Below are 17,626 nucleotides of genomic sequence, written 5' to 3'. Positions count from 1 at the left end.
CAGTGATTACATTTGTACATCTGGACCTGAGATAAATCTTTATGTTTCAGTTCATGCAGTTTTCATACCCTTCCTATATCTGGTTTCATAATCGCAGTCTTTACACGTGTATATTTGAATCTCTGAAGGATTTTTATGTGTCAATTGGTGCTTTTTAATATACTCCCTGTATTTAGTTTCAAAATCGCAGTGGTTACACCTGTGAGTCTGGATCTCAGATGGATCTTTATGTTTCCGTTGGTGCTGTTTTATATAACCCTTGTATTTAGTTATGAAATCGCAGTAATTACACTTGTACATTTGAACATGTGAAGGATCTTTATGTTTCAGTTGGTGCTGTTTTATATAACCCTTGTATTTAGTTTTATAATCGCAGTAATCACACTTGTACATTTGAATCTGTGAAGGATCTTTATGTTTCAGTTGGTGCTGTTTTATACAATCCTTGTATTTAGTTTCATAATCGCAGTAATCACACTTGTACATTTGAATCTGTGAAGGATCTTTATGTTTCAGTTGGTGGTTTCTGATAGACTCCCTGTATTTAGTTTCAAAATCGCAGTGGTTACACTTGTAAGACTGGATCTCAGATGGATCTTTATGTTTCCGTTGGTGCTTTTTGATAACATACTGGTACTTAGTTTCGTAATCACAGTTGTTACACTTGTACATTTGAACCTGTGAAGGATCTTTATGTTTCAGTTGGTGCTGTTCTATACATCTCTTGTATTTAGCTTCATAATCGCAGTTGTTACATCTATACATTTGAACCTGTGAAGGATCTTTATGTTTCAGTTGGTGTTTTTTTATATCACTCTTGTATTTAGCTTCGTAGTCGCAGACATTACACCTGTGCATTTTGAACTGTGAGGGGCCTTTATGTCTCAACCGGCTTTGAAGTAATTTCTTATTTTCAGTTTCAGACTCACAGGATTCACATTTATATCCTTCCGAATTGTTCTTGTGTCTTGCACAGTGCATGGTAAAATGACTCTTGCATCCAGTTTGGTAAATAGGTTTATCACATTTGTACAATACCTTGCACTCCCGCTTGGCTTTCTTATTACATTTGTTTTCCGATCCATTCTCATTTTTACATCTATCCTCTTCCGCATCTTTACAATCACTCTTCTCCGATGGTTCATTATTGGACGTCTGCAGTGGCGCATCACTGAAAAAATTGCATACAAAATTCCATTTAAATCTGACAAAGCATATTAGTGAATATGAACCAATATTTTTTGCCATTGGTTATCTTTATACATTGGTGCAAACAACTGTTGACAACTTGCATATCTTTATTACTACAACTACAGAAACTTAGCCTATTACGTACACTTACTAGCCTATTACGTACACTTACTATAGGCACATTTTAGACAAGTACCCGCTAATCATTATATACTAACAACCCCCTTCAATTTCATGTCCTTAGCAATCTAACAAATTGAAATTGCTACCTTTTAATTACAATCTGTTTACAAAATATTTAACTTTGATCTACAGTTTTCAAATTTTATTTTATTCAGTGGCTTGTTTAATATATCTGCAATATTGCCCGTTGTTGGAACATGGTCTATACTAATTTCATTATCTGTTATTTAGTCTTCCAAAAAATGATACCTAATGTCTATATCTTTAATTCGTTTACTATTCTCAAAGTTTTTTGACATCATTATTGCACCTTCATTGTCACAGTATAGTTTTGTGCACTTCATAACACCAAACACACTCAATATTCCGTGGACGTTAATCAGTTCCTGTGCTGCTGTAGCTGCTGCTATATATCCGGCTTCTGCTGTCAAAAGTGCTACACATTCTTGTTTTTTTTTTAGATGATCAGTGAATCGAATTTCCTCCAAATCATAACAACATTTCACTTACGCTTATTCTGTCTATTCCATCAGTTCCCCAGTCCGCATCAGTATAGGCTTCACTACCTTTATTTTTGTATTCTGGTCCATCTTTCATTGATTGTAAACGACGTAGTGCTCCTGCTTTCCATACTTTTCATTGGGTTTGTCTAACCATCTACTTAAGTAAGATACAAAAAATGTGATATTAGTTCGTATATCAAATTTCCTATTAGTTGCCTATAAGGAACATTTATTGTCACTATCGTGATCCACTTGAAAATTTTCTTCCATCGGGGTTGCTATTCCTTTGCAATTGTCCATGTTAAATGATTTTAGTATTTTTGTATATTTTTTGCTTGAAATTCTTCTTTTAGCAAATTTATTATACTTTCTATTTCCTTGTCTTCTGTTATTAAGATGTCATCAACGTAAACAATTAACCATACCGAGGAATTATGATATAGACAGCAATCAAAACTTGATCTGGTAAAATTAATGTGAATCATAAAATTATTGAACCAGTTGTACCACAATTTTGGTAATTCCTTCAAGCCATATAATGCCCGATTTAATTTCACAACTGTTGATTTTGTTCCTAAACCTTTCAGTGGATATACACACTTGCTTCTATTTCTCAATTCAAAAATGCTGCTGGGATATCCGTTTGTAGTATTGTCCAATTATTCTTTTTTGTTCCATCTTGCTTTGTTCTAAATATCCACTTGGTATCAATTATATCTTTTCCATCTGGTAAATTTGACTATGTCCATGTTTTTTGTTTTTTTTATGAGCATTAATTCTTTTTCTATCCCATTCTTGCAATATGTTTCGTTTATTGCTTCTTCGTATGTTTGTGGAGTACAGCTATATGCTTCAGTTAATAAACAGTATGCAAAATATAACTTATAGTCATCGAATTTTGTGGGTATTTTGATATTTCTCTTGTTTTCAATCTCTGGTTTATCTTTTGGTAATTCTTCTTGGCTCTCATTTGTGTCATTTTCTTCTATTAATGTCACTTGTTTGAGTTCTCTATTATTATTACAATCTTGGCTTTCATACTTGTATTTCATTTCATCAAAGGACCCTGCACAAACCTTATGGGAAATGGCTTCTGGTTAAATTGACTGAATTTTTTATATGTTACGTACCTCGGCATCCTGAACAAATGTCTTCATTTGCTCAAAGTCCAAAACTCCACGGGTTTCGAGATAAACCCACCTAACCCCTAGAAACCTCCCCTACCAAACCACAAGCAGATCCTGGGAACAGCGAGTTTAGTCGCTAATTTTTCTTGAATTAATTCAATTCCATACCACATGCAAGCTAACCCGCCTACCATTTCTGTTAATTTTGACAATGTACTCTTCCTTTCAAAAATATTTCTTAAAACTTTTATCATGTCATAAGCCGTTTTACAGTCTTTTATATGTTCTATATGTTTACCTGTTACACACTGAACTATAACTGATTTTTAAGTGATTATTTTTAGTTTCTTCACCCATGGAATTAAGTATTGATTCGGTTACTTCCTTCTTTACTAAACTCTTCACATCTTTTTCAACTAGTAAACATTCTACTCTAAATTTCCAGTTCGAAGAATTGTTTTTTTGCAACTGCGAAAAGTTTATTGTTGACTTATCAATTTTTTAACCTTTTATTACTCAACTTTTATTCACTATTAACCTTTTTCCTCACTTAATTGAGCTTTCCTGGGCCCATAATGTGATGGGTTATCTTTATATATTTGTACAATGTTTTATCTGGATAATAATAATTAACAACTGTCGACAACATGCATATCTTTATTACTACCATTGACTACTACTGCCACAGAAACTTGACCTACTTCGTACAGTTACTATAGGCACATTTTATGCAAGTACCCGCTAACCATTATATCCTAACAAACTCTGATGCTGTTTAGTGGCAAAACAAGGCACCTTGGCACAGAGGAAATTTGCAATAAAATATATTTTATGCTTTGTGTGGGTTCTTATTTGGAACAGAAACTCTCAGTGGAAGTGTGATAAAATTCTATACGTATTAATGAAAATTTCTGATATTTATATTTAAAATTGTCAATAACGCAATAGCTCCGGCCTCTTCGTACAATATAGAAGACATAATTCTCGTTACAAAAATGGTAAGATCACAAGTACTTAATGTGATTTTTATAACTGCCGAGCATAAAAACTTTTCTATATTATATTTATTAAAAATGAAAATAAAACATTGTAATTTTTTTATTTTGATACGAGTTCTTTAGTGAAAACTGGTAAAGTATTCTTTATACCCACATGCAACCTAAAGCCATACTGATTGTTGTGTCAAGATATTATATTTTTTCCAACTCAATTAATCAAGCTTTTGATTAGACAAAAATCTTTGTAACATTATTTATAACCAACGTAAGCATAAAATTTGTTACAATTTGTATATCACCAATATATAAACTGGTATAGCGATTGATTGCTTCCATGAGTACGATACGACTTCTTTTTGGTGACACGCCAATAATATGAATTAAAAATTTATTGATATACTTATGCACTCATTTAATTATACAAATCATGACAGTACCACAACCATTTTTTAAATTAATGTTAAAATAGTCTTCCCTTACCTTCTTTCCTCATCTTCAGATTTTATGTCGACACACTCAGTTTTGATTGAAAATTCCATCTCGCTCATATCCAAGTCTTTGTCCAGGTTTTCAGTCGTAACAAATAAATCAGATGGTGACGTGTCTATTCGACTTTCTGTGGCTGAATTATCATAAGCACCTCTAATTTTTTCCTCTACTTCTAAGCATTCTCTAAGGAAACTGTTGTGGGTGCACAGGGAATCAAAACATTCCTGACATATAACGGGATCTTCGATGATATTTATATTCTGCAAATGTGTTTCATTAAATTGCGCATAATATAAATATTTAATATTGTTCAAACCATTTCAGGAGTCAATTTCTGAATGGCTTCGAGTTCCCCTTCACGTATGCACATAATCTCACTTTTTACCAAGTTCATACACAATCGACATATTTTCTCACTATCGGAAATTGACTTGCTTCCCTTTTCTTTCCTGTATACTTCCCTTATGTCGAGCTTTAACATTTTTTCGCAATCCACATGTGAAATAATTGTGTTATCGGTATTCAGGCACCTCGACTTGAATTCGAATGCGGCATATAATTTTTTTCTGCAAGCATTACATATAACCTCTTTGCTCTCATCATCGAATTTCTGAAATGTACGCAACATTAACCAAACAGAAAGAGAATATCTTTGGCAGAAATTAACAATTATTGTTAAATCGCTATACACTTTATTTAATATCTTCACTGACTTACCAGTTTCAGCAAAAGAACATCGAGAATATCTCTAATAATATTTTCTATTACTTCAAAACTTTTAACGATAACAGTTTTAAGGCATAGCCTACAGGAAAATTCTTGAACACCAGTCATTATAATTTCCTTTGAAATGTAAGTATACAACCGTGACTTGTCAGTTGTTTAACCTCAATTAAATCATCGGATGAAACTGATGAAAGGCAATAACCGCAACCTGGATGTGAGCAGCGTAAAATTATCGTAAATGGACCAGAATGATCGTACTTATCAAAATAATGTCTGTAATGAATAAATAAATCATATTAAACATAATACTGATATTTATAAATGATGCAATTTATTTTACCGACGGCGGCGACAATAAATTTCGTATCGTAGAAAAAATGCGACGAATGGACGAAATCTTCGAGCATATACTACTGGAGGTAGCAAGCTATTGCGAAAAGTGTGGCTGTGTGCGAGAGAGATATACAATTTCTCATTAGATGCTATCTCACTCTAGCACGGAGCCCAGTATTAATTTCCAACCAATCGCGTGCGTGCTCGACTGAGACGGCATTTAGTGAGATACTGTCCGTCTCTCCCCCAACACAGACATGACTTAAACGTACTTAACAGACGGGTGAAGGCGGCTCTGGATGAACTGGCCTAGGACAACTGGGCTAGGCACCTGGAGTTGCTGGATCCACAAGACAACAGCCTCTGGAAAACGCAGAGGGCCTTACGACAGACCACTCGCCGTAAAATTCCTCCAATCCACGGTAGTGTGGGGGTGGTTTACACGAACCGCGCCATTATTCCATGGCTAGAAATTGGCCTCAATGATTTGGGATCGAGGGGGATTATCTCTCTTTATCCTGCCTCATCTCGTGTAGGCCTGGACAGCCTTCGTAGGTGGGCCCCATCCGTCGTCTACCCCGACCGCAAATGCGGCCGATGTAGGCGCTTTGTGGGACCTCCTTTTGTCCTGGCTGGGCCCCGCCGGCTAGGGCACTTTCTTCTGGCGCTCTTCTTGCTTCGCCGGCTCGTCTGTGTAAACCCCCGGGGGTGGTGTCATATTTATGTGTGGTATGGTTGGGTAGGGCAGTGCGGCTATGCAGCCTGGGATGCGCTTTGCTAAGGTGGCCCTCAGGCTAGCGCGGGAGGGGAGGGGAAAGGAGGGTATGGGGGTGTATATGTGTGTGTGTCGTTGTCTTCGTTTCTTGATCCTGGCTGTCTCTGAAACAGAAAAGGTTAGCGGGCAAGAGGGGGGGGGGGTGTCGTTAGGGTGGTCACCTAGGATCAAAAAGTTGGTGTCTAGGTCTTTTGTGTTTGTCGGTCACGTCGGGTACGTAGTCAACGGCTTGCCTGAGGGGATTGTCATGTCTAGCGGCTACGTCAAACCGTTTCTCCACGTTTTGTCTTATTGTCTGTGTAGCGTTTGTGTATTGTAAGTCTCGTAATATGTCAAGAGTTTCTTACGTACCAGGGCGCGTCGGTGGCCGTGCGGAGGGCTATGTTTTCCACAGCCGGTAATGACTTTAAGTGGCTTTTTGCCGCGTGACCCCACGCCGTGGAGGCGTAGGTTAGCTGCGGTTGAAGTACCACCTTGATAAGCGTTCGCTTATTCCTTAAACTGAGGGTGTTTCCACCTTTGAGTAAGGGATAGAGCCTAGCCCTGGTGGTCTTCGCTCGCGCCACCGTCTCCACGATGTGCGGTTTCCACGTGAGACGCTGGTCCATCGTCACGCCCAGGTATCGTGTTTGTCGATTCCAGGAGATGGGTTCCTGGGATAGTGTCAGTCTGTCGCGGTTTTGTGGGATTTTTCGTTTGGTAAAAAGGATAGCCGAACTTTTGTTGGGATTAATTTTGACTTTCCACCTGTTGCACCAGGTTTCAACTTTCAAATTGACATGTTATATTGTACCAGCAACACTGCACATCTTCCCTGTAAATACATAGTGAAGTCAGCAGTTTTTTACAGCTTTTTATTAAAAAAATTAAGAACGTATAAATTAGATTTTTTTATTACTTACACAGTATACAATATCCTTGTTTAAAATACATGACATAATAACTAACCTATCAAAATTATAAACCGTTTGTAAATATAGATGGTTACATTGCGAGAAATAGGAAACTTGTCATAACTACTAATTTTTACAAATCAGTTGTTAGTCCTCTTGTTTCAGTAAGATTTTCGTGTTCCAACCGATGTTTTTCAAAGCAAGCATTACGATTTACATCTTGTTCCAATATTTACGATCAGTGTCTTATAGCTCTTAAATAAGTCCAATTTTGACTATATTTTGCACATTGATGGGCAGTAATTCAGTTAGCAAATCACGCAGATCACACCAGTACATTTTCATTTGAGAAGACTCTATGCCTCCATTGGGTTCATAATCACAATTACTGCATCTGTACAGCACCAGCTGAAGCATAAAGATCCCTGCAGGTGTAATAACTGTGATTATGCCACTAAATATAAGCAATATCAAATATTACACGTTGAATCATAATGATTTCTTGCAGATCTAAATGTACATACAGGGTTAGTCACTATAATCTGACAACTTATTGTGAGTTCAAATTTTTCGTTCTCACTAAACATTATTTCTTTGTTAAAATAGTTTGTTATAGGAAATAAATTAATGATGATAAACTGTCAGTCATTTGTTTGTTCCGCGTGCCTCGTCCATAGGCCACTGCGATCCATCAGACATAAATTCCCCTGTTTTTTCGAAAATAGTTTTAAACTGAAATATGTAGAAAAAGTCTTGAATCAAACAGTAACATATTATATGTTTTTGAAAAGAGAAAAATTTAACGAAGTATGACCTAATATATAGGGCGTTCCATTTAAAAAAAGTCTTTAATTTAGTGATTTCCATTATTCAATTGTTTTTTCTAATACTGCATTATGAAAATTCATAAAAAAAAGCTAAAACTTTTGTATTAAAAACTTTTTTGTAATTTCAATAATACACTTACAATAAGTTGTCAGATTATAGTGACTTTCCCTGTACATTTAGATATGCAACAAATCCTTATGATTGAAAATGTGATATGTGACATTGTTTATATTTAGTGGCATAATCAGTCATTACACCTGAAGAGCTGAACCTGCGAAGGATCTTTATGCTTCAGCTGGTACCGTTTGATAATATTCTTGTTTTGTAATTGCAATCTTTACAACTGTATACAGTGGACTCCATTTAAACCGGCAACCTTTTAACCGGCCTCACACAAAGAAACAAAAGAAAACCCAAGATTACTTTTAGAGAGTATTTCTATATTTACGGTACAGTTCCGTACTAAATGTGATATTTAATAGCCCATTTAATAAGAATTAATATGTACATATATGTATGTATTGCAATTATGTTAATACGGTAATCTAAAGTAACACATGTATCGCTTTTTTCCCAATAAAAAAGTTCTTCCAGCATAAGTTTTCTTAATTATACACATCATATTACAGTGAAGTAGGCAACATGTATTTACACATTTAGTTTTATACTGTAAAAACAAAGGGAGTGTATTTTAACATAATATTGGTTTAACTGGCCAAATCGTTATCCGGTCAGTGTCCCGGTCCCGAAGTGACCGGTTGAGTCTTTATGCTTCAGTTGGTGCCGTTTGATATCACTCTTGTATTTAGTTTTGTAATCGCAGTAGTTACAAATGTACGTTTGAACCTGCGAGGGATCTTTATGTTTCAGCTGATGCTGTTTGATAGCACTCTTGTATTTAGTTTCATAGTCGCAGACGTTACACCTATACATTTCAATGTGCGATGGATCTTTGTGTTTCAGTTGATGCTTTTTGATATTATCTTTGTATTTCGTTTTGTAGCTGCAGTCATTACATGCGTGCATTTGAATCTGTGAAGGATCTTTGTGTGTCAGTTGATGCTTTTTTATAGCACTTTTGTATTTAGTTTCATAATCGCAGTCATTACACTTATACGTTTGAATATGAGCAGGATCCCTATGTTTCTGTTGGTGCTTTTTAATATCATTCCTGTATATAGTCTTGTAATCGCAGTCGTTACACCTGTACATTTGAATTTGTGAAGGATCGTTATGTTTCTGTTGATGATTTTTAATATAACTCCTGTATATGGTTTCGTAATCGCATTTGTCACACTTGTACATTTGAAGCTGAGAAGGATCTTTATGTTTCAGTTGATGCTGTTTGATATTATTCTTGAATTTAGTTTTGTAATCGCAGTCATTACAGCTGTACATTTGAATCTGTGAGGGATCTTTATGTGTTAGTTGATGCTTTTTGATATTACCTCTGTATTTAGTTTTGTAATCACAGTCATTACACGTGTACATTTGGATATGTGAAGGATCTTTATGTTTCAGTTGGTGTTGTTTCATGTAATTCCCGTAATTAGTTTCATAATCGCATTTGTTACACTTGTACTTCTGAGCCTGTGAAGGATCTTTATGTCTCAGTTGGTGCCGTTTGATAGCACAGTTGTATTTAGTTTCGTAATTGCAGTTGTTGCATTTGTACATTTGCACCTGCGAAGGATCTTTGTGTTTCAGTTGATGCCGTTCAAAATCTCTCTTATATTTAGTTTCATAATCGCAGTCATTGCACTTATACGTTTGAGCCTGCGAAAGATTTTTATGTTTCCGTTGTGACGTAAAACAGCTCTCGCATCCAGTTTCGTAAATACATTCATCCGATACTTTGGGCTCCTGCTTGATTTTCACGTTACATGTGTTTGTTGCGCTATTCTCAGCTCTACATGCATCGTCTTCTGCATCTTTACAGTCACTCTTCTCGAATGGTTCATTATCGTAGGTCTGCAGTGGTGTGTCGCTGAAAAAATTGTATATACAGGATATTTTCCAATGCAAAGTTTTAATATTAAAGTGTCATGACCAAATACTGTTTTATGAAAAAATCGCTAATAAAAACTCTGAAATTATTAATCATGAGTGCGAACAAAGCACTGCGTCGAAATAAATCAGTGTTGACTGTCATTTCTAACGTCTGTGAATCAAATGGAAGTCTCACTTTGTTGCCAACAGATGACAAGGTTAAGTTATTTTTCCAATCTTTTCTAAAACCTCACAATATTGACAATGATTGTGCACGGACGACCTAAAGAAATTAACAGTTGTAACACTTTTTAGCATTTAAGTGAAATCATTATTTTTATTTTATTTCAAGCATCATGCCCTCAGACAACAAGTCAAAACAAACATTTTCAAAACTAAAAGATTTACATTGCAAATGGTTTTTCTAATTTAAAATTTTCTTAGCTGTTTAGGAAATTCAAAAGTACAGTTATAAAATTACAAAATTTATCAACATATCCTTACCCGTCTTGATCATCTTCCAGTTTTATTTCAATTTCTTCAGTTTTAATGTAAAATTGTTCATCTCCGTTTGTATATGTCTCATGTACTTCAAGGCAGCTTTTTAAAAAACTACCATGAGTACGAAGCGAATCAAAGCATGTTCTACATATAACAGGATCCCTGGTAGCACTGACATTCTACAATCAAAAAAATATTATTACATTAAATAAAGTTAGGTTATTTACCAACTTTATAAATATTTTCTGTTTATACGACACTTATACAGAATATTATTTATGGGATCCATCATTTTCTGGCTCATCCAAATATTTTCCTAAGAAATACTTTAAAATATGACTTACAAGCTGTGGTATACATGCATGGATTATGTCGACGTCCACTTCATTTAATGCCAGAAATCCGAAAGTTACCGACTGAAAACATAATCGACAAATTCTATGATCTTCCGATATATCGATTAACTGACTATTTCCCTTCTCTTTTAGATAAACTTCCTTTAAATCAATCAGTGGCATTTTACTGGCGTTAACATGAGGAAAAATTATATCCTCCGTTTCCATACATATTGATTTAAAATTAAAAGCAGCAAATAATTTTACGGAACACGTTGTACACATAAAATGTTTGTTTTCCTCCAAATTCTGAAATGGATTTGGAATTAAGTACAAATGAACTACACACTACACTACGGGTATAAAAGTAATCTTGTTAACTTGATCTTACCACACCCGGCAAAACAATTTTTAGAACATCCCTTTTGATGACTTCGTCTATCACCTGGCGATTTGAATCCCTTACAGTATTGAGACACAGTCTACAAAATGTTTCTTCCAAGATTCTTGCTTGCATATTTCTTTAGTGCTTTTCTAATAAGAAATTATAAACTTTCACAATACAGTCGTAAACAATAAAGCCATTCCATAACCACATTTATATCATTATATCTTTCTTCTTCTTCTTCTCAGATTGAATTAGATAACAGATGGCAAAATAATAGCGAAATAATAATTTCACTCGATAAACGTTCTATAACCCATGGAATACGTCTATCTATATTTTTTTTTATTGTGGCCAAATAGTGGAAATAAGGTCTGTTCATTTTATATTTTCAATTGTGATAAGGTCAACTTTATTAAAAAAAAATAATAATAAATGTGTCTCTTCGTTTTTCATCTGTTGTAACTACAAAAGGACAAAACGTGTCCAGAACGTTCAGAGCTGGAAGTATTTTGTAATTAAAATACATTTATTATAACCCCAAAAATATTTTGTATTTCAAATACTTTAATAAAGTATTCAAAATCTTCTAAATGTAATTTAAATACTATTAAGTATTTAAAATACCCAAAATACCTACCAGAAACAAACACTTTTTGTCTGTTGCGACTGGCGACTGATACCTACAACACATGCTAAAAAAAATTAAGCACCTGCACGCCTGGATTTAGCGCACTCTACACTGCAATGTACGTTGCGCTATTGCTACTCTGTCTACTACCATTACCTTAGGTCACTATCATAACTAGTCAAGTCAGTACAGAATCATCAAAATTTAAGCTATTCTAAGAAAAACTTATGACATGTGTGAATAAAATATTCTGCATTTCAGTAGTCTAGATGAAAATTATTGTTTTCAGACTCATGTCGTTTTTTTTTAATGATTTGATGATCATATGAACATATTTTATTAATCACATCTTAATTTTTATATTTAATATTTGACAAAAATATTTTAAATACTGTTAATGAATATTTTCAATATATTTAAAATTCAACATACTTAAAATACTGTTTTAAATACTAAGTACAAAGAAGTATTTTTTTTTAATATTTTAAAATACTTTCGTACTAGTATTTTGTACGAAATTTTTGTAACGTTCAAAGTATTCATCACTGAATTTCAAAACTTGAACAATCGTCAATTAACACTTATATTTATGAAACTAATTTTGCCTAAACAAAAAGTTTCGCACCGAAAAAGGCAGGTAAATAGAAAACGCAAACACACCAATCAATATGACGCACTTTAAAAATGTAGTCAATGTATAGAAAACCAACTATTTTCATCTTCTGAACTTTTGTTGAATTTTAACGTCTATTAAAAAGAGTTTTTTTGTTTAGGCAAAACCAATTTATAAAAATAACCCTTGACTGAACATGAGGGTTTATTTTATAAATTTTTTAAAACAACACATATTCAACATTCCACTAATAAAGGCACATGGTTTGTTTTTTAACAAATAATTTTCAAAATTATGGCAAATTTTTTATATTTTTACAATGTTCTACCGGGTGATTCAATTTGTTCGGTTTCCAAGTGTTACTGTGAATCTGCCATAAATAGAGAAAATCTTTAAGTTTCACATGCCAGATTAAATCTAACTCAATTACACTGTTACAGATTCCAGTTTAAAAAATAACAAACTGGTTCTAAGAGTGACTTAAAATTAAATTACGTATAAATTTTAACATCATAATACCGAAAGCCATAAACAATTGAAGTATTCATTTCAGTTAAGTTAAATCTAAAGAATTAAAGTGCATTTAAAAAACTAACAAATCAACTTTTTATTTGATTAAAAAGAAAGAATATGTACCAGAAAAATAAAATTGACCCCACTTATAATTACACCCTGTATATACGCATATTTAACATAACTCATAGAAATTATGAACGGTTTGTCAATCAGTAGACTGTCACATTGTGAGAAACGTGAAAAGTATGGACTTTTCATCACTAGGTTTCAGCACTCTGTCTCAGTGAGGTGTTTTGGTGTCGCAACTTCGTGTTTCAACCGAAGTTTATAAAGGCAATTGTTACGTTCACATTTTTACCTTCGGTGTCATTCACAACCATTAGTCTTAAATGACACTACATTTGACTATATTATGCACATTGATGGGTGGTAATCCACACCTGCAAACCTTTTTTGTGTGTTATGCTTAGTTTGAAAATAGCACAGATCACACCGGTACATTTGCACTTGAGAAGGCTGTCTATGCTTCAACACATGATAGAGCTCCTATAGTTGGGCTTATAATTGCAGTGATTACACCTATACATTTAGACTTGCAGAGGAATCTTTATGCTTCACTTGGTGCTGTTTGATACTTCTCTTGTATTAAGTTTTGCAGTCGTTACTTGTACATTTGAACCTGCGAAGGTTCTTTATGTTTCAGTTAGTGCCCTTTGACACTTCTCTTGTATTTAGATTGATAATTGCAGTCGTTACACTTGTCCATTTGAACCTGCGAAGGATCTTTATGTTTCAGTTGGTGCCGTTTGACACAACTCTTGTATTTAGATTTATAATCGCAGTCGTTACAACTGTACATGTGAACCTGTGAAGGATCTTTATGTTTCAGTTGGTGTCGATTGATATCTCTCATGTATACTGTTTCATAATTACAGTCATTACATCTGTACACTTGACCCTGCGAAGGATCTATATGTTTCACTTGATGTCGTATAATATAATGCCTGTATTTAGCTTCATAATCGCATTCGTTACACCTGTACATTTGAATCTGGGAAGGATCTTTATGTTTCAATTGGTGCTGTATGATATTCTTCTTGTATTTAGTTTCGTAGTCACAGTTGTTACACCTGTACATTTGAACCTGTGAAGGATCTTTATGTGTCAGTTGGTGCCTATTGATATCTCTCATGTATACTGTTTCATAATTGCAGTCGTTACATCTGTACATTTGAACCTGCGAGGAATCTTTATGTTTCAGTTGATGTCTTTTAATATAACCCCTGTATTTAGCTTCGTAATCGCATTCGTTACACTTGAACATTTGAATCTGGGAAGGATCTTTGTGTTTTAGCTGATGCCTTTTGATAACATACTTGTGTCTACTTTCGTAGTCGCAAACGTTACACCTGTACATTTGAACCTGCGAAGGATCTTTATGTGTCAATTCATGCTTTTTCATGTTGCCCTTGTATTTAGTTTCATAACTGCAGTCATTACATCTGTACATTAGAACCTGCGAAGGACCTTTATGTGTCAATTCATGCTTTGTCACATCGCTCTTGTATTTAGTTTCGTAACTGCAGTCATTACACCTATACATTTTAACCTGTGAAGGATCATTATGCTTCAATTGGTGCTGTTTGATAGCATTCTTGTGTTTAGTTTTGTAATCACAGTCGTTACATCTATACATCTGGACCTTCGCGAATGGTTCATTATCAGAGCTCTGCGGTGAGGTGTCACTGAAAAAATTGCATATACAAAGTATTTTTGAAAATCAGGTTTTAATTTCAATATTGCATTTTACAAAAGTCACTCTAATAAAAGTTGTATAAGAGCAGACACATTTGCATTTGACTTTAATGAGATTACTGATGCCCGTTCTAAAGTTATTAATCATATTACTGGCCCGGAATAAATCAGCGTTTGCTGCCACTTCTAATATCGTCACTCTTTGATATTTTAATAATAGCTTTTGTTAAAAGTTTCGCTTTGAGTTCTTGGTGGGTTCGTGTTAATTAGGTGGTAGTGTAAGCTTGTTGCAGACAATAATGTTAGTGCTTTAACAAACTTTTGATTATTTAGTAATTAATAATCTCAAATTTGTAAGCATAATTATAAATAGAAGGGAATGTCGTCCAAATACTATACAAGTATCTCGACATCGTGCGGAGCATTGTTCTATACATTCCAAATTTGAATATCTCATTCAACGAGTTCATGATAAGGAAAAACTGCAAGAGGACCATTGGATACATACCAAATGAGCTTGTTGAAATCATATTTTACAAATTAAAGAAATTCTCAATACAGTCAAAAGAACGACCAATGACTAGACTCAACAATTTTCTAATGAGGTTAATGCATCCTATAGTAGGGTTGCCAGGACTTGTGAATAATTATTAAAATAATAAGATTAAAAATTTCACTAAATGTGTTAGTAAAGAGGATTCAGAAAAATCTTGACGTCATTTGCAATTTTGTCACGGTCTGAAAAGTGAGTTTTAAAATTTGATATTTAATGCACATAAAGCTTTAGTTATCAAACCAACAGGGAGTCTCACTTTCTTGCCACTGTATCGCAGTATAATACGAATGTTATTTACCACAATCTCTTCAATGATATCCCAAAATTAATGAAGATTGAGCAAGTGCGGGCTTGATGAAGTTAACAGTTGATACGACTGTTTAATATTTAAGTGAAATCATTACTTTATTTTACTTTCGTTTCAATTTAGTAATTTGGGTTGCCTATAGGATGGGAAAAAAATGTATGCAAATATAAGTTTGTTTGTCTCTTATCACTGTGAATCTTTGTGTGGCGAAAGAAACATTATTGTGACTACCGGGTTGAGGAGAAGTTTGAAAGAAGCTTATAAACTGGAGTAGTAATTGACGCTTCCTCTGGGATAAGTCTTAATTTGGCAACACAAGTTAATAGTATGCGTTAATCATATAAGATTAACTTTAAAAAAAGACTTTTCGTACCTCTTTTCTTCAACTTCTGACTTTATATCAACACATTCATCTTTGATCGACAATTCTGCCTCATTAATATCGAGTTCTTTGTCCAAACATTCAGTTTTAATGAATAAATCAGATTGTGCTGTATCTGCTGGACTTTCCATTGCTGAACTAATTTTTTCTTCTACCTCTAAGCAATCTCTCAGAAAATTGTTGTGAGTACACAGAGAATCGAAGCATGGCTTACAAACAACGGGATCTTTGACCATGTTTATAATCTGCAAAGTATAATTTTTTAAATTGTGAAAAATGCAAGTATTTCATATCATTCCTACCATTTCAGGAGCCAATTTCTCAATGGCTTCAAGTTCCTCTTCACGTATGCACCTAAACTCGCTACTTACTGGCTGCATACACAATCGACATATTTTCTGACTGTCCGAAATATTCATTATCTTTTTTCCGTTTTCCCTCATGTACATTTCTCTCATATCGAGCTCTAACATTTTTTTACAGTCCACATATGGTATAATTGTGTTATCGGTATTCAGACATGCCGATTTAAATTCTAATGCTGAATTTAACTTCTTTCTGCAAGTGTTACATATAACATCTTTGCTCTCCCCGTCGCACTTCTGAAATGTATGCAGCTTTAATAAAACAGACAGGAAATAACTGTGACGGAAAGTAACGATTAAATCAAAATAGATTATAGCCGTCGCTTCACGTACTGAGATAGTACAATCTAATATATTTTACAGACATACCAATTTCAACAAAAGCACATGTAGAATGTCTCTAGTAGCGATGTCTATTATTTCAAAACTGTTATCAGTTATAGTTTTGATACAAAGCCTACACAAAGGTTCTTGAACATCACTCATTGTCACAATTTTCTTTAAAATGTATTTATTATAACCTCAATTAAAAATTAAAGGAACAGGTCAGGTAAAGAGTGAATTTGCTCTTCTTCCTCTTCTATTATCGGAAGAACAGTAATGGTAAACTCTACTATTCTTGAATATAGATTACGTATATGAATTGTGTAATGTGGTATAGATTTCAACACAGATCAAGAAAAGACATAGATAAATAATTTAGGATATTTGTTTGAATCTCAAATGATTCATGTTTATATTTACTATTCCCAGTGTTGTGATTGGTTTATTTAAGTTTCGCGCCACTTTTACGCTCACATTTTGACATTCGCCATTGCTGTGTTTCGTACTGAACGTAATCTAATGTTTTTGCGTTTTTAATGATTTCCTGCTTGTTAGTCAGATTTTTTCCAGTGAAAAAGTGTTGAACAATGCCGAAGAAGTGGTATATTTGCAATATTTACCAATGAAAGAAAATCAACGATCGTTCCATAAGTAACAATAATCATAGACGTAGCAATAAAACAAGCTGTTGGGGTTAAATTTAAATATTTTGCTTTGACAAAATTGAAGTGCCAAAAAGCATTAGTAAATCAGATAAACAAAGTCGTAAAAAATTTAATCGATTTTTTTATATGTTACAGATTTCCGAAAAATCTTCTAATTAGAAGACAGTGGTTTAGAAGTTTAGGAATTCCATATACAGAAACAATATCTATATATACCTATGTCACAGATCACAGAAACAATAAGATAGTACTCTGT

General features: G+C 34.0%; 1 protein-coding gene across 1 annotated transcript; it reads right to left on the bottom strand.

The window, feature by feature from the left end:
- Positions 1–929: 929 nt before the first annotated feature.
- LOC108916276 (zinc finger protein 11-like) lies at positions 930–16,867 on the bottom strand (the record flags this gene model as incomplete). Its single annotated transcript, XM_023456628.1, has 12 exons — positions 16,751–16,867; positions 16,319–16,618; positions 16,008–16,261; positions 14,099–14,761; positions 11,263–11,353; positions 10,881–11,180; positions 10,540–10,715; positions 9,730–10,033; positions 8,893–9,357; positions 4,808–5,101; positions 4,483–4,751; positions 930–1,171 (listed from the first exon to the last, which is right to left on the bottom strand). Coding segments are annotated over exons 1-12 (3,475 nt in total), but the record flags the coding sequence as incomplete, so codon positions are not given.
- Positions 16,868–17,626: the final 759 nt, after the last annotated feature.

Source organism: Anoplophora glabripennis, unplaced genomic scaffold (assembly GCF_000390285.2).
Source record: "Anoplophora glabripennis isolate ALB-LARVAE unplaced genomic scaffold, Agla_2.0 scaffold1975, whole genome shotgun sequence".
Classification (NCBI taxonomy): Eukaryota; Metazoa; Arthropoda; class Insecta; order Coleoptera; family Cerambycidae; genus Anoplophora; species Anoplophora glabripennis.
The sequence above is the reverse complement of the archived record's forward strand: the minus strand, read 5'-3'. Positions and strand labels throughout refer to the sequence as shown.